This window comes from Ixodes scapularis, unplaced genomic scaffold (assembly GCF_016920785.2).
Source record: "Ixodes scapularis isolate PalLabHiFi unplaced genomic scaffold, ASM1692078v2 PGA_scaffold2__306_contigs__length_199485367, whole genome shotgun sequence".
NCBI classification, from domain to species: domain Eukaryota; kingdom Metazoa; phylum Arthropoda; class Arachnida; order Ixodida; family Ixodidae; genus Ixodes; species Ixodes scapularis.
Window position 1 is genome coordinate 70,947,545 of NW_024609857.1, and position 23,333 is coordinate 70,970,877.

At 52.6% G+C, this 23,333-nt stretch overlaps 1 protein-coding gene across 1 annotated transcript; it reads right to left on the minus strand.

Moving 5' to 3' along the window:
• Positions 1-16,238: 16,238 nt before the first annotated feature.
• LOC115318416 lies at positions 16,239-17,698 on the minus strand. The gene has a single exon (XM_029978135.3). It carries the CDS (start codon positions 17,673-17,675, stop codon positions 16,338-16,340), a length of 1,338 nt encoding a protein of 445 aa, XP_029833995.2. The 5' UTR covers positions 17,676-17,698; the 3' UTR covers positions 16,239-16,337.
• Positions 17,699-23,333: the final 5,635 nt, after the last annotated feature.

A 23,333-nucleotide genomic window follows, 5' to 3' on the forward strand; every position in this document is an offset into this window, starting at 1 on the left:
GGTGTTCCCCAGGGAGGCGTATTGAGTGTCACCTCTATAGCCCGGGCCATCCCATCATCCGTACAGTATTCACTTTATGTTGATGATCTTCAGATATCCGTCTCATCCTGTAACATTGCTTTCTGTGAACGTAGGATCCAATTAGCAGTAAACAATCTGCTCAAGTGGGCTGATCAAAACGGCTTTAGGTTCACCAGAGAAAACAGTTTCTGTTTGCTTTTCTCGCTTACAGGGAGCTATAGTAGATCCATCGGTGACCATGCACTCCACTCCAATTCCAACAAAACCGGAACAAAGGTTCCTAGGGCTTATTTTTGATAGTAAACTGTCCTTTCTTTCTCATATTAGGTATCTTAAGGTAAAATGCCAGAAAGCACTAAACATTCTTAAAGTCCTTTCTCATACCTCATGGGGCTCTGATCGTCTGTGCCTTCTCCGAATTTACAGTTCGGTGGTTCGCTCATGCCTCGACTATGGTAGCAGTGTATATGGATCGGCAAGGCCCTCAGCTCTTCGAATACTTGATCCCATTCATCACCAGGGATTGCGACTATCTACAGGTGCATTTCGCACGTCGCCTATCCCCAGCCTTTATGCAGAGACAAATGAATGGTCTCTGGAGAAGCGAAGGTTTGCTTTGGGGTTTATGTATTCCCTTAGAATACGTTCATTCATCCTGCATCCTGCACGCGAGACTGTAGAAGAAACAAGGTATAAGCGCACCTTTGACAACAAGCCCTCTGTAATCCCGCCTTTTAGTATAAGAAATGCAGCTGCAGCAAATTCGGTTGGACTGAGCACTAAAATGCCCGTAACCTTCGTACCTCAAGCAATAGCTCCGTGGGAATATAGCCTCATTTTGTGTGACTTTTCACTAAGTACAGAAAAAAAGACACCCCACCAGAATGCATCAAACAGGAATTTTATGAAATCCAAAGTAGATACGCTGGACACATCTCGTATTACACTGATGGCACCAAGACAGAAACGTTCGTTGGATGTGCTGTGGTTGGCCCCTCTGTTCGCTATGTTCAACGAATTGCATATACAGCCAATATTTTAACAGCTGAACTATGTGGTATCCGCCTGGCAGTTAATTATATTATAGAAACTAAGAGCAGGAAGTCAGTTGTGTATACTGATTCACTTAGTTCACTGAGAGCGCTCTCATCACTAAATACCTCTAAACACCCAATAATCATAGAGTTACAGAATAAAATAATCGATGCTTCCAAAAGGAACATTAAAATAGTCTTTTGCTGGGTCCCTAGCCATGTTGGTATACCGGGTATGAGGAAGCAGACCTTGCAGCCAGTTCTGCTGGTGACAAAGAAGTCGAACTGCATGACATTCCATATAAAGACTATCACAGACTTTTAAGGCATCGTATAAGAGAAAAGTGGCAGCAAGAATGGGATAAAGAAGTAAATAACAAGCTGCATACTGTAAAACCACTGCTTAGTGAGTGGGAGAGTGCAAGACACCGTGAACGCTTTTATGAGGTCCTGTGTCGGCTAAGGATAGGGCATACGCACCTCACCCATGGCCACCCTCTGCGCAGGGAGGAAGCCCCAGAGTGCGAGCACTGCAATAATCCTTTAACTGTCGCACACATATTACTAGAATGCCCTGCTTATGACCTAGACCCATGGAAACATTTTTCTCAGCTATATAAAGAGCATACGCCTTTAAACCTCCCTATTTCGCTTGGCAACGAACCATTAGTTCCGAATCACTGCGTTTTTAGCTTCTTGAAAGCTATCGGCCTTTTACACCGACTATGATTTTACACCCAACTTCATGCCCATAACTATTTACAGGTCATACACATAGTTTTAACCTATCATCAACTACTAAAGTTCTATCCTCTTCGAAACCCTATCTGCAATAGTGTATATACTTGGCGCATCATAGCCTAAGATGCTTTTGCGCCATAAAACCCCAACCAACCAACCAAAACAGCAGGATCGAAGGCTGGGGCAAAACTGACCCCTGCGTGCCACGCGGAACCCTTTTTGTACACGCGTTGGCTTTTGGAACAATAGAGAGTTTTAGTAGATCGTTCCCATGACTCCGATAACGATACCCGATACTCCGCCACCGCCTCCCTTGTGCATGCATAGTATCGTTATCGGGGCTATCGGAGGTATCGGAACGATCTACTAAAACTCTCTAATGAGCGTAGACGTTTCGGCATGTAGAACATTCTAACCTCGAATTAGAGACACAGTTCTGGAATTTACCAGAACATCACATTAGAGTCAACAAAATGCATACCCGCGGCCAGGAATCGAACCCTGGCTTTCTGCGTGGAAGGTACGCGTGATAACCGTTATACAATATATAAATATAAATAATCGAATAAAAAAAAACACCATTTTCGAAGTGCTCGCAAAAAGCTGACTCACAAAAAGGGTGACTGAGATGCAGATCACCTGGCTGGAAATCACAAATCAAGTGGGACAATCTTGGAAGTTAGATTAAAAAAAGTAAGTATATTTTAAAATAGCGTCAAATAAGGTGAAAGAAGCAGAAGAAAATACATCCTGTTTTCTAAAGGCCCGTTCACACGATGCATTTTTCTCGTGCATCGTATGAACGGGCCTTTTAAGAGAAGAAGATAAGTGTGCAGGAACGAACGAGGATGTTTGTGGCAATAACACCTTCACATATTATCACATCTTTTTTAGTGGATTTTTGGGGTAGACCAGAAGGCTCTGGGGTAGACGGAACGGGATGAGGACGATTCGTCACATGGGAACATTCGTCACGGGATGACTTAATGTTACGCGGGCCACTGGTCACATCGATCGGGCAGGGGACGATAGTGAAATGTAAATTTCAAGAACTGCCCAGATTCTCTGTTGACCATGCAGCTAAAACAATAAGCGTGATCCTTTATGAGAACGAATTTGTGTAAATGTATGTTTTGCATGAGGTTGTGCCGATTTGCATAGCTCAATCATGATACAGTATATGCATAAATACCATGAAATAATCGCACCACGTTGCTAAAATATAGGAGAACTTGAAAAAGAAGTTAAACTTGAAATTGCAACTTTATTGCCCTGACCATTACAAGATTTTACAAAGTAATGCTCCTGGCCAATGTCCTGAGAGTTTGGGTGCTGTGGTACTGTCCAACAATGAACTGGATTCGCCTGTTGCAATCGATGTGCTTCTTGAACATCCCTGTTAACGTCGTGCCGCCTTCAGACTGTGCGATCTTCATCTTACTGAAAGACTGCTCTTTCTTGATGCAGTCGAGAAAAAACCACAAGTTTGGTGTTGTGCCCCCCACGTTCTTCGGAAAAAAAGAGAGAAAGCCCAGCCGAACGTGATATGTAAAATGCGTTATAACTCAATAACCTTCTAAACACAGGCTCGCTCGAGATTTAAAAAAGAAAAGCTTACCAGCAGTCCCCCGTGCAATGCCGCGACGCTGTTGTTGGTTCGAGGGTTGTCGGCTATTGTTGCTCCCTCACAGACCACGCTTCCGGGGAAAAGAGCGCGGAGCACAGGCTATTCTGAAGGGGCCTGCCTATATATATGTCCTCGAAATAGTTAACCACATGGATAACCTCCGCGGGGATGACTTCCAGCAGATCCTGGAAGGCTTCAGGTATCTCGCCAACCGGAAGAAAGGCAAGTGCTGGGAAAGTTCTCATTTGTGAAACATTGAAGTGGTGGAAGTTCATTGCGGTATATGGATGAGACAAATGTGAATGATTGATTATTCCCCCATAAATACATAAAATACTAACCTGCACCGCGAAGTCCTCGTCCGTGTTGTATCTACTTTGCAGACCGGATGCACAGACCTTCCGGTAAACGGACTGACTTAGATGAAAAAAACATCCTTGGATCCTCGTGTTAGGTAAAAGGCGTTTGATGACAGTTATAGCCGCGATCTCGAAGTCCGAGTAAATGACATGAACGCTCAGGGGACCCAAGAAATTCAGTAGAGCTGCAAAACATCTAACAAAAGCAGGGAATAAAAAGGGTTTCGTTTAGAAAATATGTCATCTAACGTTTCCAACTACAAGCACTAAAACTATCGATTCGACATAAAAGGATGACCTTGTGTAGGTGTCTTCACTCTTGCTTGGCGGCAACCGGTAGGCCATTGGCACGACCACTCCATGAACAATTGCGTGCACCGACGTGTACAATTGATCGAACAGCTGGAGTGTCACTTTGAACGTACCATCCATCAACCAGACGTTTGACTGAGCCAAATAGCCCATGTTCTTCTCTGTTGCGAAGGTGAAGAGCCTCGCCTGGTCGCCGTCCCCGCTGTCGTGCAGAAGAAAGGACTCGCCTTTGCTCGTGACCTACAATCAGATATAAAAATTAAGAAAACTACCACTATCATTTAGTCTTGGACAGTATTTTACACTCCTCGGGGATTCGGATGTTTCCTCTTGCAGACGGGAGGCTGTAAGTGAACGTCATGCACTGTCTCTGCTTCTTGATGGTTCGCCGAAGGGATGAAGGGGGGGGGGGGGGGGGGGGGGGCGTATGAGACGCGGTGTCCTCGCTCTCGGTGGGAGCAGCATGCAAAAGAATCTGATGAGAAGTTAAACGACTTCCCACTGTGAAATAAACCAATGGTTAGAAAAACAAATCTTATATTATTCAACGCAAAAAAATTTCAGGCATTCACCCGCTTTTCCTTTTATCATGTGACGAGTCTTCAGCAGGTTGATCTCAGTTGGGTCCCGCGCGTGCGTATGCTGGCTTGAACGGGCAATAATACGACTGCCAGCCAAATCAGTTGTTACTTGCATTCTCCTCTTTTGCGACAAATCCAATTAAAAGTCTCATCATTCTTTCTGCAGCATGTGTACGAGAACCCCTCATGAAGCAGCAGAGCTCCACCGCTCTCTGTGGCGATTACCTCCATCTTTTCAAATGAAGTATGAGTTAAAAAAATAGTCGCTCTTATATAGACGCTTTCAGGCAGTTGTGCAAGGGCGCCGCCATAACCGACGTTCAGTTTGTGTTCCCTCTTATTCCGTTCGCTCCACTTCATCATTACCACAGCAGCACAGGGTATTGCCATTTTAAAGGGACACTGACAGGGTATTTATGCTCGCCGAGGTTTTTAGTTGTACGTGACATATGAGAGCTCAACTACCCAGAACAGAATTTGCGGCTCGAAATTCGGTTTCTTTCCGCCCGAAAACCGCCGATCAAGAACTGGCCGGTTCGAGTATGGTGGCTAGAGCCACCCTAGTTCGAGTCTCGCTCACTCTCTTTTCCGCGGTCACGGGCCGTTTTCTAAGGTATCGATGCGACCACCAAATTTAATCAAAGTCGCAGGTCACTGAAAGCACACACTTAATATTAAAAATAGAAAAAATATAAAACCCATTTTTTGTGGCTTCTAAAAAGCTGCAAATACGTTGATTGAAAAAAAAGTTCCACAGACAACCGGAAGCATTCTGTGCGTGCGTCGTTTCGCGTATCGTGGGACTCGCAGGGACGGCGATGGCAGCGGACGACGGGCGTGGGAACTCTATTTCAGAACTGTCGTTCGCGGTACCGGCGAATTTTGTCTGCCTTTAAAAGAGAAATTTGGGACTGGTTAAAAGAATTGGTATTCATCCCGTACGACACGCCCGACCACCAAGCCGATTTGCACGAAGACGTCGCCGAGCCGTCGCTCCCTTCTTGTGGCTGAAGACATCGCTCGCGCAAACGTCAAGCGCGACGTGTCTACTTCGAGTGGAATATGCACGCGTACGATTTCTTTACTAGGTGAGAATGTCGCCGATGCGTGGTGCATCCCGACTTCGACCCGGGAGTGCTTTTGCTAGATGAAAATCGGCAGCAAACTTTCCAACTTACAGTTTATCGGCTGAATTATTACTACGGAAAAAGATACCCCACTTTCGATATGCCCCAGTAGCTCAGTGGGAAAGACGTCCCCTTCACACCCGGTAGAGCCAAATTCGATCCCCAGTGAATTTTTTTTTTTTTAGCTAAATATTTTTTTATGTCTACATTTCTTTTCTTTTTTTACAATTATTACTGAAGCAACAAAAAAAAAATAAGACACAAATGTTGTGGACGACACGTCGCTGAATTAGATGGTATGGGATATCCTTTTTGACACCTGCGAACTCAATGTAATCACTTTCCACAAAATGCAAGGAGCATATAAATCAGGTAGCGTCCGCTTTCCGAGGTGCCCGTAAATGGTCTACAGGAATTGCAGCCAGCCATTGGTCCCGATCCCGTTGATCTTTCGGAAACTCTGTCGCACAATGCCACTTCTGTTTCGGACGCGGGACATGTGAGCCAGCTCTTCACGCAACATCTTGGGTGTATTCTTTTCGGAGCCGATCAAAATTCACCACGGGCACTCACTACTCATCTCCAACTCCTCAATGTACAAAACAACTCATCTTGGAGTAGAGAACAACGAGCGGATCATACATAACTGCAAAAGAATCCCACGGCGAGCAGTTCCCATACGCCGCATGTCGTCTGCTACCAAGGAGAAAAAAAAAAAAAAAAACACACGGTCGGGTGTAGCCACGTGACTTCCGCCGCTCACTCTCTTCTCTCCACTTGTCCGACCTCCGTCGGGTTTCGGTTTCGAGCAGTTGCGTCTTTTGGCTTTATTAAAAAAATACGCTACTCTGTTGCAAAATATTAATTGGGTAGTCCTCCGACACCATAATGAAGCGCCTGGCAAAAAATTAAAAAAATTTTTTGGGGGGTGTCAGTGTCCCTTTAAGTGTTACTGTGTCCTTTTCCTCAGCATAGGCCCTTGTGGGGACTCGTCAACGCCCGCTTCGGTGGCTCGCCATCTCGGTAAGGCAAGAGAAGGTCGGCTATGGCGGCTCAATCTGGCGCGCGCTGAAAGCGTCTATAGCCTCCGCATTCACCGTTCGGGACGGAACCAAATGCTAAAACGTTTGTTACAAACTCTTCACCCTTGAGGAGCCAGGGTCATGCTAGGATAAGAGGTGACCCACTTTATCCGCCCAAACCAAATAAAAAAAATATATTGTTTGTGGACGAACTCTTGTGGGACCGGTTGCCCGCGTGACGACTCACGAGGCATCCTGTGACGAATGTTCCTGTGGGACGAATCGTCCTGTGACGAGTGCGCATGTGACGAATGGACCATATCTTGAAGGAACATTGTCGTGTTGTGACATCATGAAAATGGTCGTAGTCACTATAACCCAGAAGGACATTGTTAATTCTTGTCTATGGACTTACCGTCTTGATCTTCTCGAAGAGGCACACAATCACTTGATGTCCTTCTCTCACCGTCTTCGATCGGCAAAAAAAACAAAACAAAGGCACTAAAAAAGCAGATAAAGTGGGTCACCTCTAATCTTAGCATGTCTTTCGCTCCTCAAGGGTGAAGAATTTGCAACAAACGTTTTAGCAAGAGTAGAGAAGCGATCAGTAAAGTAAAATTTGAACAAAGACTAGCTGAAATTGAGGTTACACGGTGGGCAGAGGGAAAGTGTACAAGTATCTATATATGAAAAGTCAAAACACTAATGTCACATTCAATTGGGGCGCACCACACCGCACCGCACTGCACCGACGGACGCGTCGCGTTCAGATGGTCGTGTCGGTGCGGCTGCACTACGTTCATTTGGGACTTGGTGCGGCGCACGACACCGGCGTGTTGCTGCACCAGCTGCACCGTTGAAAGGAGACCGTGCAGCTTCGCGCACTGCGGGCCGGCGCGGCCTTGAGCTACCGCTCTCTGCCTCCTTCGGCCCCTTCTTTCTCTCGCTTCGTCTTCCTCGTCTCGGTAACATGCGGCTCGGGAGACTTTCGCTAGATGGCGCGCGCCGCCGCCCCACTCGCGGCGGATTTTGTTCAATGGTCCACCCGTTGATGTTTTGCCCTTCAAGTGACCGCGCCAAGCGCGTTGCACGGTGGAATGCTTCGTGTTCACTTGGTAGTGCGTCATACGCTGCACCCGCGGGGTGGCGCGGCCTTGGGGGCAGCATTTTCTCGGTGCTGCGTGGGACAAACCGAACCCGCAAGCTGAGATAGCCGCAACACGGCGGCCATTTTGAACAAGACATTAGTTGAACCACCAGGGCGGCGTTGGCTGTCCGTGTGAGCTAGAGTTCCTCGATATGCTCCCCCGAAGGGGGAGCAGAGTTGCGCATTTGTTTTCCCCGCGCCGCCACGCCGCTATTCGCCGAGATCCATCACGTGAGGAGCAAAGCATCCGGCGCCGTGTGACAGTGTGACAGGGTCAGTGTGACAGGGCCTTTAAGGCCCTGTCACACTGAGGCAACACGACGGCAACAGCAACACAACACGTTGTCCAACAGTCGGGCAACTTGTTGCTCGCTCCCCGTGTTGTCCGACAAAGCTGTCACACCGCGGCAACTGCACGACAACATGGACGACAACTAAAATGTTGCCTCGGTATGACAGCTTTCGGCAACAAAAACAGCAGCAACTTGTGTTGGACAACGAGTGTTGCCCCGATCGCTGCCTGAGCGAATTTCGGGCCGGCAACACGACAACATAGATAGCTTCGATGGTAGAGTTAGTCCCCTGTCAATAAAGTCTTACTCAAACAAAGGCTTGGAAAACGTTATTTAACAATAATTAGATCTGGCGTGCAGCTAAAATATTTTCGATTAATGTTTTTGCTGCGTAGTTACGGAAAGCGATTTTCGAAATGGTCACAGCTACGGTCGTGAACGTTCAGACTGGTTTTGAAACTAGAACTCCCGAGAGACCAGCGCACATTACGGAAAGTGAAATAAAATGGCATGCCTACTCACCCACTAATAAAGTATAATAAAAATGATCCAGAAAACCTAAGATAAAAAATCGAAGCATAAAACGACCACTCTGATCATGATTGTTGATGCTTGGAACTTGGGAACAGCCGCTACCAGACGCCTGATTTGTTTTAAAAATACCCAGGACGTTTTGTGGGAATGAAGCGATCACGTAGCAGCGGTAGGCCAGTAGACAGCGTTGAAAAATATTTATTTCACCGATTGTTATGAAGGCCGATGGTGTCGGTGTCGCAGTTTTGAAGCACTGTCAGTTCAGCTCAACACCACGTTATAAAAGACGCTTTGGTGTACTGCCGGTGCTAACGCAATTTTGCAGTCGAAATAGGAATTGCATGAAAGAACCGGACAGAATCACTTCATACGGTGGCGTAAATCCCGAACATACCTCAGCAATGTCACTTTTCTCGGTTAGGGCTATCTGCTTTGTCAGCGAATGTAGAACATTTCGATAAAATAAAGAGCGAAAAATACTCCCCGCGTCAAGTTTTCTAATCACAGTCACTGGTTGATGTCGTACCGTGGTAATTCCCGGCCCTTCGAACGCACTAGCACTTTGTAGAGTCACATTTCCAGCGATTCCGCGCCGCACACGAACGAAGGTAAACAATCAATATGGCGGAGTATTCCCCGTGTTGTCCTCGCCGTCAGCGCGGTGTGACAGGGTTGTCGGACAACAAATCGGGCAACACGGTTGCCGGGCGGCAGCAACATGTTGCCCGACTGTTGTTGTTGCCTTGATGTGACAGGGTCGCCGGCAACACGACTTCCCCGTGTTGCCGGATAGAGTTGTCCAACTGTTGCCTCAGTGTGACAGGGCCTTAAAGGGGGACCAGCAGAAATATTCTTCCGCCTGGCGGAAAGTCCTTCTCGCCCTCTTTCTTCTTGTATTGTAGCACGGCGAGGCGAAGGGAAAGGTCCCTTTCGCGCCGGCTTCTTCTGAGAGGATTATCCGAGAGAATCCCCTTTCTGAGCGACGGACGAGGGGTGCGGCAGCAGCGACCTCGTGACTTACGGGCATCTTCAGCTCCTATCACGCAATCTGCCCTATTTGTTGTCTCTCGCCAAACCTAGCCCCTTGGGTGTAGGTTTCACGGAGCTGCAAGGCAGCGCCCTCGCAGTCACCGAATTTGAGCTGTCGAAGTCCTTTGGTTTAGCCCGTGGCAAAATAAACGCATACTTGGGAGCCGATGCATCCCCGCACCCATTGAAGGAACGTTTCATAGATATTTTCGGGTGATCAAGGAGCTCAAAACACATGCGCGAGGCGTGGTGACTTGAATATGTATCGAGTAGGAGGGACCACGTAAAAAAAATACGGGAAATAAAATGTCGAACTAACTATATGATGTTTTCTTTTTTTTCGAGAACTATATCGGAATGGAATGAACTGCCGTCTGATATTGTATCAGCTAACAGTGACTCTTTTATTAGCCTTATTAATGCAATGTAAGTTTCTGTGTTAAGTACATCATTGGTTTTTTCGTAATATTGCTATTGTGTGCTGGTGTGAATCATGTTTATTGATGTTGTTGGAAATTGCTGATGTGTGCTGTTATGTGACTTTCCAATTTATAATGATATATGTGAATGATGTAACCCACTCCTCTGCTGTAATGCTCCGGCGCTGCAGAGCATTAATAAATAATAATAATAATAATGTAAGGATGACTTTCATCTTCACAAAACATTCCACCTTCAAAAAAAACGGCTTATCACGCTCAAACCTGCCTCAAATTCAGATCGAAGGAAAAGAAAACGATATACCGGGCGCGGGCATCTTGTAGAAGGTCTCTGTTTTCTAGCACCGAGCACAAATTATTGTGTGCGTAACTCACACTACATGATGGCCAAGGAATGTAGATGGCACTTATATTTACGCATCCCAATAACCACATGAGGTGAGAAGGCAGCAATGGTGTGTGTCGATACTAAGAAGTTTTAGTGGATCGTCTTTAGCTCTTGGATAACCGTACCCTACAACAATATATAAGGTATACCCTTTCTGAGAGCATTCTTTATTGAGTGCGGCTATCGAAGCGTGTCGTGTTATAATTCAACGTTGCTTAAATCGGTGCTATAGCACGTGCTGCCCCTTTAAAGTAGTTTTGAAGCATTAAAAAAATAAAAAAAGTAAAAAATGTAGCTGATCTTTTTTTAACATGAAACGCGTTTGTAATTTGTCATTGCAAAGACATTTTAGGTATACCGCCACACAGTTAGCACGGATAAACTATCGCCGGTCTTTCTAATTTTGTTTGCTTAAAAGTGAATGATGTTTAGAGAACTGTTATGCAACTATCCAGCCTAAGTGGCAGAGCTCAGTGCTAGAAAATACATCTTGCTGGCAGAAATAGTAAAAAGCGCCGATGTCGCGTTCGGGCTAACAGTGCCACGTAATGCACGCATACCGTTACAAGATCAGCGCAAGCATAATATGGCAAATATATTTATTACACAATTTGTTTTAATAGATGAAAGGTTTCAAGAAATCGTCGCAGCGCCTTAATTTTCACAGCTGACAACGAGTCACACTTATTAACGGCTTTGACTTGCTTTATCAAGTCGTCGAAACCACTCATCTCCGTGGTTTCAGAAAAAGCGAGGTTCAGGCTTCGTCGGAGATTGCTACGGTTACACTCGTATGCTTTTTCAGTTCCGTCTCGCATACGCTTTTTGCTCAAATAAACAGGTCCGTCGTACTTATCGCCCATCTTGGCCTTTAGCGCGACTGTTAACAAATTCTGAAACAGACAAAGCAAAAGTGATGTAATTAACTCAGAATTATAGGGTGTGCGCAATATTTGCAAAGTTCGAGGTTCCCTAGAGTCATCTTTTGTATTCAATTCCGCCTCCCCTCACCACTACTTCCTTTCCTCCAAATAAACAACGTAGATTATATTATGAACCACCAGTAATAGAGCGTACTCGCAAAATGTCTATTTGGCGTAAGAAAGGCCTAGTTTAAATGTTCGCGCAATGAACTGGTCTTCTTACTCTGCGTCAAACAGCTAGCACGAACGCAATATTGCCATTTTTACGCAAGGGCCATGCAGAATTCAGTGTATAAGAACAAATTGATGCCTCCTAAGTTGGTGCCCAATGGAAGCACTCTTTACCGAATTGCTTGTATAAAAATATAACTTTTCAACCGTAAAAACAAAACAAAATAACACCACTTTTTTGGGGGGGCCGCCAAATTTACTGATTCACTCCGTTAGCGTTGATTGTGCAGCGGTATGAGTACATTACGCGACACTGTTAGCGCAAACACAACATCGACGCTTTGTGCTATTTTCCCCAGCAATGTATTTGCTCGCACTAAAATCTACCGCTTAGGTTGGATACTCGCATTAACAGTTTCCTAAACATCATTCTAAACTATTCGCGACTCCAGCGACCTATAGGGGGCGCCACCACCAAACAAACATGGCGGCTGAGTCCAGGTCGCGTCGGCTCGGCCGGGCCGCCTGAACAGGTGGCGCGTTCAATTTAACAGATTTTCTTTTGTTTAATGCCCAATTTTATGGGTATTTGAACTGAGACGGTTAAGTGTAGCCGGTGCACATAAACTTGCAGAGCATAGTTTTGTTTTCCAAGTGTGTTTTTTTGTTCTTTTCATGTCAAACTTTCGTTTCGGAGATTTTGTTCGAAACCGAAACTATGGGCTCTGGAGAGACGGTAATGTACTAATCAGTTTTGATCATCTAAGGAAAGCGGCGATGACTGCAGAATTCTCCCACCGACAGTAATTTTCAGCCAACTCGCATGCCTCGACCATGCGACTTACCTGTCCGCGAAATCGAGCTTTTGTGCGGATCCGCGTTTAAGAAACAGCTCCAGTCGTCTGCTCGGTCAACAACACAGGCTGCAGGAAAATTACGAAAATTAAGCAAGCGCTTCTTGAGCCAAGAAGCATGTTAACCCACCGGCACCCCATTAGGCAGCTGATACTCGTATTTCAATTCAGGTTTTAGTAGCAATCGAGAAGTCATTTTGACGAGCGGGTTATGTATTATATTACGCACTATGGGGGGGGGGGGGGGGGGGGGGGGGTCCCACTACAGCGATATTAGCATATTCTTCGGTTTGAAATATGAGCTTAGTTAACTAGCTATTAAGTGAACTGCTGAATAAAAGTATATTTGACAGACAGAGAGATACTAAGTTAAACTTAGCCAAATGGTTCTAGCCGGTAGCACGGAAACGAATGCGGACAAACTGAAGAGAGTCTTCATTGGAGATTCAAGCAGAACCTCTCTGGGCATTGAACTTGACTTCGAATCCTGAAATGAAAAAAATGAGTATTTTTGTGGCCGGTCAACCTGAGCAATGTAGACGTATATTGCTGTTGGCTTAATTCGACGGGGGTATAATATAAATATTGGAGGCGCGATAGATCATAATGCCGTGACAGCTTCTAACGTTGCGAGACGCGTCCCCCATCTTTTTAAAACAGATAATTTCCCTTATTTATCATTTGCAGCGAGCAGGTTTTCCTGAATCAAGTAATTGCAAAATCAGCCCAACTCCTTTAGAGTGGTCCAGAGGATTTTTCGGCGAAAAGCTGCCAAGATGAGTAGCCAACGCACCGACCGGCGTGGGTGGCTCAAACTTGATGCTAATCGAACACAACCAAACTCAAGAAAAGCAGCTATCGAACCTCATTCACTTGACTGCAGGATTGGTGTGCCCTCCAGTGAAACACCTCGTCTGTCGTCCTCAGTCCGCTGTTCTACATCCGTATAAAGAAACCACTTATCAGGTACCAAGTAGTTGTCGCTTTGATTGTGATTCGAGACAGACAAAAAATCAAAACGTTTTTCCGCGATTCCTCCCCATCCAAGAAATCGAAAACACGTGATGAAAGGAAACAATTCTACTAAGGTTTGACCACACTAATGAACACCCAGGCGAACTCAAGAAATTTTCGGACCTTCGTGAAATTACACTGTTCGCCATCGCGCCGAGAACACGTGTCCGCAGGGACGCGGAGGGGCGCGGAGCGACCTGGACCGGCTGGTTCCTAGTTTTCCCGCTTGGTGGCGTCCGTTTTGCTGGAGTCGCGAATATAAGAGGAGGTTGTTGAAATAAACTTGTAGCTGAGTTTGAGACCTGTCTGTTTTTTTCTGTTACTTCTGCTCTTCTAAAAAAAAACCCAGTCTCAGGGTAAACGACGAAATGGTTGACTTCCACCAGCTAGCCTGTACTTTGACTCTTTTTTTCCTAAACATCATTCACTTCTAAGAAGAAAAAAAAAAGTGGGAAACACCGGCGATAGTTTGTTCGTGCTAACAGCGTGGCGTAGGGCAGCGGCGTAGGGGGGGGGGGGGGGGGCAGGGGGCAGGCTGAGAAGTTTCCGGGGGAGGAGGGGGGGGAATGCTGCGCGTTAGCTCTTCGCCAGAACTGGAGATTGAAGCTAACGGAAGCACGCTGGAATTCCATTTCCCATGTATTTGGTCAATAAAGGCAACGTGGGCGTTATTTTGTTTCCATGCCACTTCTAGAAGTTCTTTACATGGCGCGTAAACAGCATGTGGGTAAGAATCATGGCCCGATCCCGGTCGGATTTTACCAGGGGGGGCACAAGCTCCCACTGGTAAGCTCCCTCGATGCCGCCCCCCCCCCCCCCCCCCCTCCCCCGTAGTCTACGCCTCCGGCCCCTGGTATCTAGAAGTTTTTCACAATGTTAAATACAATTCTGTGTCACGTTAAAAATAATTGTCTGCTTTTGCTTTAGTATCTGTGAGACACCACAAATACTTCGAAGTGGCGGCCCGTGCAATGGTACCAATACAAGCAACGTTGAACCATAACACGACGCGCTAGACTCACCAAAAGGGGATTTAATATTGTCTTTTCCGCTCCATAGCGACCCACTAAAACTTTGTAATATTGAATCCACCCTTGATGCCCTTTTACCTCAGGTGGTTGTTGGGAATGTGTAAATATGACTTTCATACATTTTGCTGGCAATCATGTTCTGCGGGTTAGGCACACAACAGGGCATTTTAGTAAATCGTTTTCAAAGGCCCGCTGCCACTTCAGGCGCGCGCTTCAGAGAATAGGGAGTTTTCGTAGATCGTCTTCGCCGTCCCGCAAGGGCCCTCCGCAACCCGCTACGATAGCGGGAACTCCACAGTCAAGGCTATCGGCCCGCAGGCTCAGTAGCAACTTCTTCGTTGCGGAACGCTTAGCGGAGGAGGCAACGCGGCCTACGAAAACTCCCTAATGCATCGAAGTGTTAGAGCGAGCTCCCGCTAAATATAGCGTGGCCTGAAAACATAGTCTGCTAAAGTTCTTTAATAATTTGTGCTCGTTGCTAGAAAACAGAGACCTTCTACAAGATGCCCGCGCCGGGTATATCGTTTTCTTTTCCTTCGATCCCAATTTGAGGCAGGTTTGAGCGTGATAAGCCGTTTTTTTTTTTTTTTTTGAAGGTGGAATGTTTTGTGAAAATGTATGTCATCCTTACATATTCAAGTTGCCACACCTCGTGTATGTGTTTTGAGCTCCTCTATCAACAGAACATATCTATGAAACGTTCCTTCAATGGGTGCGGGGATGCATCGCAGCTCCCAAGTATGAGTTCACTTTGCCACGGGCTAAACCAAAGAACTTCGACAGCTCAAAGTCGGTGACTGCGAGGGCGCAGCCTTGCAGCTCCGTAAAGCCTACACCCGAGGGGCTAGGCATAGCCAGTGACTTTAGGCTTGGCGGGAGCCAAAAAAGTAGGGCAGATTACGCGACAGGAGCTGAAGGTACCTGTAAGTCACGAGGTCGCTGCTGCCGCACCCCTCGTCCGTCGCTCAGAAAAGGGATTTTCTCGGCTTATCCTCTCAGAAGAAGCCGTCGCAAAAGGGGACCTTACCCCATGCCTCGTCGTGCCACAATACAAGAAGAAAGAGGGCGAGGAGGACTTTCCGCCAGGCGGAAGAATATTTCTGCTGGTCCCCCTTTAAGAAAGCCACCTTTACGGTCGCTCCGCCGACGTTTCTCGGGCCCCGGCGTATGTTCCCCTGCTTTCGCCCTCCTTCTCTTCCTCTCCTTCTTCTCTTCTTCTTCTAAGCGTTGTGAAAGATGGTGGGGGGGGGAGGAGAGGGCCAATAGTGGTTGCGCACCGGGCGCTTGGTCACTGGCTCTCGGGGGGAGGGGGGTGTGGGGAGAAAGGTTGGGGGTGGAGGGGGGAGATAGAAATAGATTTGTAGAAGGGGAGGGGGGGGCGGGCATGTCGGAGTACGCGCGAGGGGGATTAATTTAGTTGCATCGAATACCGGGTGGCCGGGGATGGGGGGGGCGGGGGGAGTTGGGGGTCCAGCGCTGGAGGCTGGCACAGCGCGGTGTCCGGCGATCAAGCAATCGTCCGGGGCGACCACGTCGTGTGGTGGGAGGTCCCACTCTAGTCCACCCGCACCGGAGTCCGGGCGTGTTCGTCGAGCACGCGGCAGGTGCGCGCCAAAGCGAGCGTCCAGGGCACGACTGAGCACAGCCGTCAGGGCCCCGCTCCGCAGTCGGCGGGCGCCCGGAGGAAGTTCAGAGGGACCACAGGAGCCCGGTTTCTTCCAGAAAGGTCAGTAGGGCCCTGAGCGCGCGGTCTTTGCCGCGCCGGTCGCCCCTGGGTCTCAGTATTTGTTCTGTGGTGTTGCAGGGCAGCCCCAGTGCGGCGAGGGATGTTGTCATGGCCGCCCGGGCGTCAGCGTGTGCCGGGCAGGTCAGGAGGAGGTGGTCGAGATCCGACCATTCTCCGCAGGTCGGGCATTCCGGGTCGGCCTCGTTGCGCAGGAGATGCATCCGTGCCGGCGTCAGGGCGCACCCCGTCCGGATCCTGTGGACGACTGCGGCGGCTGGACGGCCCGTGCCCCGAGGGGGCTTCGCCGGTCGGTCCCCGGCCGCGTACCGCTCGTCCGGGTGGTTTGCGGCGGCCTCCCGTGCGATAAGAAGCTTGGCGTCGGCGAAGGGGCCCACGTCCGACGTCCGGAACTCGGCGGCGTCATGGACCCGGTCCGCCAGGGCGTCCGCGCGCTCGTTGCCAGGAATCCCGCAGTGGCTCGGGACCCACTGGAACGCCAAGCGGTGGCCGAGGCCGCCGAGAAGCAGAGCCTCACCAGCGATCTCCCGAGCGAGGGGGCATGCCCCCTCGAGCCCGTACAGCTGAGACAGGGCCGCCTGGGAGTCGGAGAGCAGCAGCCAGCTGTCCGGGCGTCGGCTCTTGTAGTGGATCAGGCGCAGCGCCAGAAGGATCGCCGCCAGCTCCGTGGTGGTGCTGGTGGCGTGGAAGGCGAACCGTTCGCCCACGCCCAGGTCTGCCCTCTCCACAAAGACAGCCGCCGTCGACGAGCCGTCGCTGGGCCGCACGGAGCCGTCGGTGTACACCCTTGCCCAGCCGGGGTGGTGCCGCTCGATGTGGTCCTCCGTCAGCTGTTTGGCCACGACGTCGGCCGTCCTCCGTCGAGGGCCCATCCCGTCGACTCGGAGGTGGACAGTCAGTGGATGGGGGTCGGAGTGCAATGGTGGGAGGGGAGTGATCGCCGGTGCAGGGCCTGCGACGTCCCCCAAAACGCACAGAAGCTGCCCCAAGCGCGACTCGGGCCTCTCCGCGATGCGTGCCAGCAGCGGTGCCGCGGACTCGCAGGTGGAAATGCGGATGAGGTGCCCAAGTGCGCGCTTTTGGAGATGGTTGCTGACGGTGTTGGCTCCAGCTTCCGTGTACGTCGGGATGGACGCCGCCGACCTGGATATGCCGAGGCAGATCCTAAGTGCGATCCGGTGGACTGTCTCGAGGTTTGCTGCCTGTGAGGTGTTGAGGCTGAGCAGCGGCAGCGCGTAGAGCGCCACCGACAGCACCAGTCCCTGATGTAGTTGGAGCATCATGTTCTGGGATGCCCCCCCAAGTGCTGCCGGCGAGCGACCGCAGGGTGTTCATGCGGCGCCGCATTCTTTGGACTACGCTCGCCACCGCCGCCCCCCACGTCAGCCTCCTGTCCAGGACAAGGCCCAGGTATGTGACCGTCTGCTCGTGGATGATCGGTTGCCCCTCGATGAGCAGTGTCGGTCGGAATGAGGCCGGACGCGGGGCGTAGATGAGCGCCCGAGTTTTTCCGCCCGACACAGTGAGTCCGAGCTGCCTGAGATGATAGATGACGTTGTCCAGCGCCCTTTGAAGCTCGGCCACAGCCCTCCATCTTTCTCGGCCGCCCTGTCCGGTCACCCACAACGCGACGTCGTCCGCGTAGACAGCGACGTTGACGGGGTATCGCGCCGTGCCCCCCGTACGGGCTGCCGCCGGGACAGATGACATCCCGGCCGAGAAGAGGAGTGGGCTGATCACGCTGCCCTGCGGGACTCCGCGCGTGAGGTGCCGCGGTGAGCTCTTGTCCTTGCCCACCTTGACGGTCACCGTGCGGCCGCCGAGGAACGCCTGGACGAATCCCAGCGGCCGCCCGGTGACCCCGAGCCTCCGCAGGGCGTCGATGATCGGAGCGTGTGGCAGCGCATCAAAGGCCTGGCGTATGTCGAGTAGGACCAGTGCCGCGGAGTGTCCCCTCGCCTTGGCCTCTTCGAGCGAGCTGACGAGGTCCCCGATGGAGTCCGCCGTGCAGCGCTTGGTCCGGAACCCCGAGAAGCATTCAGGCAAGGCCCCTGCCGCCTCGAGGTGGTAGTTGAGGCGGCGCAGGACCATTCTCTCCATTGTCTTTCCGAGGCATGACGTCAGAGAGATGGGCCTGTATGAGCTTGGGTTGTTGGGGTCCTTGCCTTGCTTGGGGATGGGGACTGCCACAGCCTCCCTCCACTCGCTGGGGAGCCTGGCCGTTCGCCAGATGTTGTTGAAGAAGGCCAGGAGTTGTGGCAGGGTCCCCTCGTCCAGGTTCCGGAGGGCTTGGGCGGTGATCCCATCGGGGCCTGGTGCTGTGCGTCGGCGCGGGGCGGACTGCAGCGCGTGCCGCAGCTCGTGCAGTTTGAAGTCCGCGTCGGGGGCCCGCATGGCGGGGGCCGTCGGGGCCTCAAACATCCACCACATGGGAGGTGGCGTGCCCGGGGGAGGGGGGGTGGGGGCCGTGAAGAGCGAGTCCGCCAGGAAATTCGCCATCTCGGTCGGGGACAGATGTAGGTGTGCTGCCAAGCAGAGCACGGGGCTGCGCGGGACCGGGAGGCCGCCCAACGTCCGCACCATTTTCCACGCACGTTTTCCCCCTCCTGGGGCCCCGAAGGAGGCGCACAGGAGACGCCACTGTCTCCTGGCTAGTCGTCGCCCATGGCGCCTGAAGTCCGCGTCGAGACGCTTGTACGCTAGGATGTCTTCAGGGTGGCTGGTTCGCCATGAGCGGCGCTGGGCCTGCCTTCTGCGGGCGCGGAGTTTGAGCCACAGGAGGTCGGGGTTGGGGCGGGTGCTGGGCACCTGGACGGTCCTCGTCGCTGCTCGCACGGCGTCCTCGATAAGCTGGGAGGTGAAGGGCAATCCGGCCGCCGCCCCCTCGGCGATCAGTGCCCGGTAGTGGTCCCAGTCGGTGATTTTGCATACCTTCATTGGGGCCTTCTTGGGGGTGCCCACCACGATGGGGAGGTGGTCACTGCCCCAGCTGTCTGGGAGAGGGCGCGCAGAGAGTCGCAGGCCCGGTGTGACGAGGGTCAGATCTATCACGCTGCCCCCCGCACCGGGGCCGACGTAGGTGGGGAAGCCCCCCGTGATGTTCAGGAGGTCCACTCTCTCTAGCGTTTCCTGTAGCCGCTTGCCTCGGGAATTCGTTTTGCGGTCCCCCCATGCTTCGGAGTGGGCGTTGAAGTCCCCGCAGATGATAGCACGGTCACGCCCCACTCGAGCACGGAGGGCACAGAGGTCAAGGGTGTCCCAGGTGGCGTTGCCGGGGACGTAAACGGAAACAATATGGAGAGGTCCGTCCGCGAGCTGCAGCGTAACCGCCACCATTTCCGCTGGGCCTCGGATGTCGGGGAGGTCGAGCCTGTTCTGCGTGAGACCCCTGCGGACGAGCAACATTGCTCTAGGATTGTCGCCCACGCGAGCGGGCGTGCTGCAGTATGGAACGTAACCGGACACTCGGGCGGCTGTGCACCTAGGCTCTTGGAGGGCCAGAGCCTCATAGGGGTTCTTTTTGTCCCTAAGGTGCGAGCGAAGCTCTTGTAGGCGCCGACCGAGGCCGTTACAATTCCACTGCAGCACGGCGCAAACGGACGCTCTGTGGGGGGGCCCTGGATCGTCAATGTTGTCCCCCATTGTTGGTGTGGAGATGGGAGTTCGGTGCGACGTCTGCGAGGATGGCAGAGCAGGCGCGGTGTAGCCCGTTTAGAGACCGCTGTGGCAGATGTTGCGCGAGGGCGGCGATAATCCGGGTCAGTTGTTCCAGGAGGACCCGGAGTTCAGAGTCGCCGCCCTGCGGGCCGGCGGGCAGGTGATCTTCTTGGGGAGGCAGCGCGCTCGGGAGAGCAGGGAGCTTGCCCCCGCGCTGGGCGCCGTGCCCCTGCGAGAAAACGCCGTGGTCTCCCCGAAGAGCACTTTGCCCCTGCGGAAAAGCGCCTGGTTTGCTTCCCCGCAGTGCGCGGGGGAATTCCCTCCCGTCCGGCGCAGCGGCGGTGGTGACGGCGCAGCTCGCTGCCCCGTCGTGGGAGGGGGTTCGTTGGCGCGGCAACCCAACATCTGGCAACCGCGACGCCTGCCCTTGGTGCGTTTCTTCCCGGCGCGCTTGGTCGGCGCGAGAGGGGGCCTGTTGCTGTTGTGCCTGTCCCCACGCGGGTCGGTGCAGAGGACGGGTGTCTGCCGATGTTCCGCCGCCGCCCGGGGCGTCCAGCCGGGGAAAGTCATCGTCCAGCTCCAGCATCGCGTTGGGCTCACCGCGTCGCGTATCCCCCTCTGCGGTGTTCCCAGTCCACCGGCGGGGGCCCCGCGCCCCGTGGAGCCCGCCGGCCTGCCTCCTCGCTTCGGCGGCCCGCGCCCACTCCCGGGCTCGCTCATAGGCGACGCAGCTCCGATCGAAAGCATCATGGTCGCCGTCGCAGTTTGGGCACCTTGTTGTGTCCCTGCGGCAGATGTTCTTGGGGTGGGCGCCGCAGCAGTACGGGCACCGGTTCTTCTCTCGGCAGGCTCTTCGGGTGTGTCCCAGTCTGCCGCAAGCGCCGCACTGGATGGGGCGGGGATGCGCCGCCGTGACGGGGAGGCGAAGACCCCAGAGATCGACGTGGTGCGGGCGGGGGCCGTCGAAGTGGAGTCTGATGGTGCGCCCCCCCGCAAAGACGTCGGTGCGCTGGATTGGGACAGCCGAGGATATACCTTCGACCACCTCGGCCGTCTCCGCCTCGAAGCGGGGGCGGACAATACCTCTGCTCTGGGCCGTCGGTTTGCTCAGGTAGGTTGTCACTGCGATGTTGTGCAGGACTTTCACTCCGAGCATGATGTCGATCGCTTCCGGGGAGTCGAGGTCGACAGCGGCCACGTTGCGTCGCGTATTTACGCGAGTCGCGAGGGCCCTTCCGTTGGTAGCCAGTGTTAAAGCCCTCGCGATTTTTAGTTTGTTTGTCACGTTAAACTGACCCTTAGTCCCGGTGGGTCGGACGAGGACGGTGATCCTCTCACCTGGTCGGATGGTTGGCCGCGCGGGTGGTTTCTGAGTTGCTTTGGGGCGTTGCTGTTTGCTGTTTTTGCCGCGTCGGCGCACGGCCGGGTCGATTGTTGCGGGGGTGGCGGTCACGGTCCCGTCAAGTTGATCGCCGTCTCCGCCCTCGCAGTCGTCGGTCATGCCTGCGAAGCGGTTTTTGGTGGGGATGGTTGTCACGCTGATATTTTGTAGGGCCTCCTTGGATAGTGGGGGCCGCTCGCTGGGGACGTTCGGCGTTATGGGCTCCTGTCGCTCCGGGGCACCCGAGGCCGCAGGGGGAAGTGCCCCGCCCGGCCTCTTTCGCGTGGGGGAGGGGGGGCGTGGTCCGTTGTTGTTGTTGCTGTCGTCGTCGTTGTTGTTGTTGCTGCTGCTGTTGTTGTTGTTGTCTCTGTCGGTGTTCTTTTTCCCGGCGGCCCTCTTTTTGGGGGGCGGGTGTTCTTGGAGCCTTGCTGTTGGGGCTGATGCTGCCCCGCGCTGTATCTCGCTCACGGGGGAAGGGGGGTGGGGCTTTCCGCGCGCGCCTGCGTTCGGGGTCACGACGGGGGAGGCGGCGGCCTGGGGTTCTGGCTGCTTGTCCAGGGCGGCGGGGGGTTCTACCTCCGAGTCCCTCTGGGGGGCGGGGGGGGAGGCGTGGCCCGGGGGTTCTGGCCGCTTGTCCTCGGGGGTGCTCGGGGGCGCGGGAGAAGGGGTGGGGGGCGTTTGCTCCCCCTGTTGGCCTGGGCGGGCGGTGGTTGTCGGGGGGTGTTCAGGGGACGGTGGAGCGAGATGCCATGTCGGCTCGGGCACAAAAATAGGGCCGATCGGGATCAGGCCCGGAGTGCTTGGGCAGGGGGGCGGGAGCTGCTTGTCCTTTGTCCGCGGTGTCCGGGGGGGTCCAAGTAAACTCTTCTGGCTGGCGGCCGCCAGCTGCCTTAAAATTATCATCCCTGGTGAAGACGAGCTGATGATACTCTTTCCAGGTGGCGACCGGCGGCTCTGGCGCGTGTGGTGCGCGACGGGGGAGTCCTGGGGCGGGGCGGGAGCGGCTGCTCCTTTCTGGGCCTCGTCCGCCATCTTGGACATCCTGCTGCCTCGCTCGGGCAGTGGCGTCGTCGGGGTCCCTTTTGGGGAGCCTCCGGCTGCGCCTGCCCTTGCCTCTTTAAGGCACGAGGGCGGTGGGAATGGCGCAGCTTACGAACTTTGGAAATTGCGCGGTTCTCCCTAAGGGGGAAGGTGGCGGGTCGGGACGGTTTTAGAACACGTCCGTTGGGTTTGAAATTCCGAGCGACTCCCCTCCTCTTCCTCTCCTGTTTTCCATGCGCGGCGGCGCGCGCGGCGCCGCTATTCGCCAAATTTAGTCACGTGAGGAGCAAAGCATTCATGGCGTGCGGGAAAGCCGGCGCTACGGCCACCCGCCGAGGCTGAATGCGCAACTCTGCTACCGTAGGTAGCATATACAGGAACTCTAGTGTGAGCAAATGCTGCAAAACCTGCACGCCAATTTCGAAACCCTTTTTTCCGTCGCTGGCGACCTTGAGCTTCCTTCTCCACTCTTACGCCCCTCCTTTCACGTGTTCACCCTCTGGCGCGTCGCGCCCATGTTCATTGTCGGGAGGACAATGTACCGGATAAATCCCCAACTGGAGGCCCCCTGCCCCAAATTGTCCCGCTGCCAAGTGATTTGAGCGAGATGGTGTTTTGAAGCGGTATGGAAAAGTGGGCCTTTAATTTTGAACTATACTTTTTCGATACTGCATAAGTTGTGTACGGGGCTGGCAAAGGCACGGGCGCGAGGACGTAACTGTATACAATGTTTGGGTTGCAGGAGCACTCGCGCGTAGAAATGGTTGGTAGGAAGCGCTTTCTGAAATCACACGCCTACATTCCCCAGCGTTGCAATCCTACGAGTAAAAAAGAGTACACCTTCGACAGTGCGTCGGCCCTA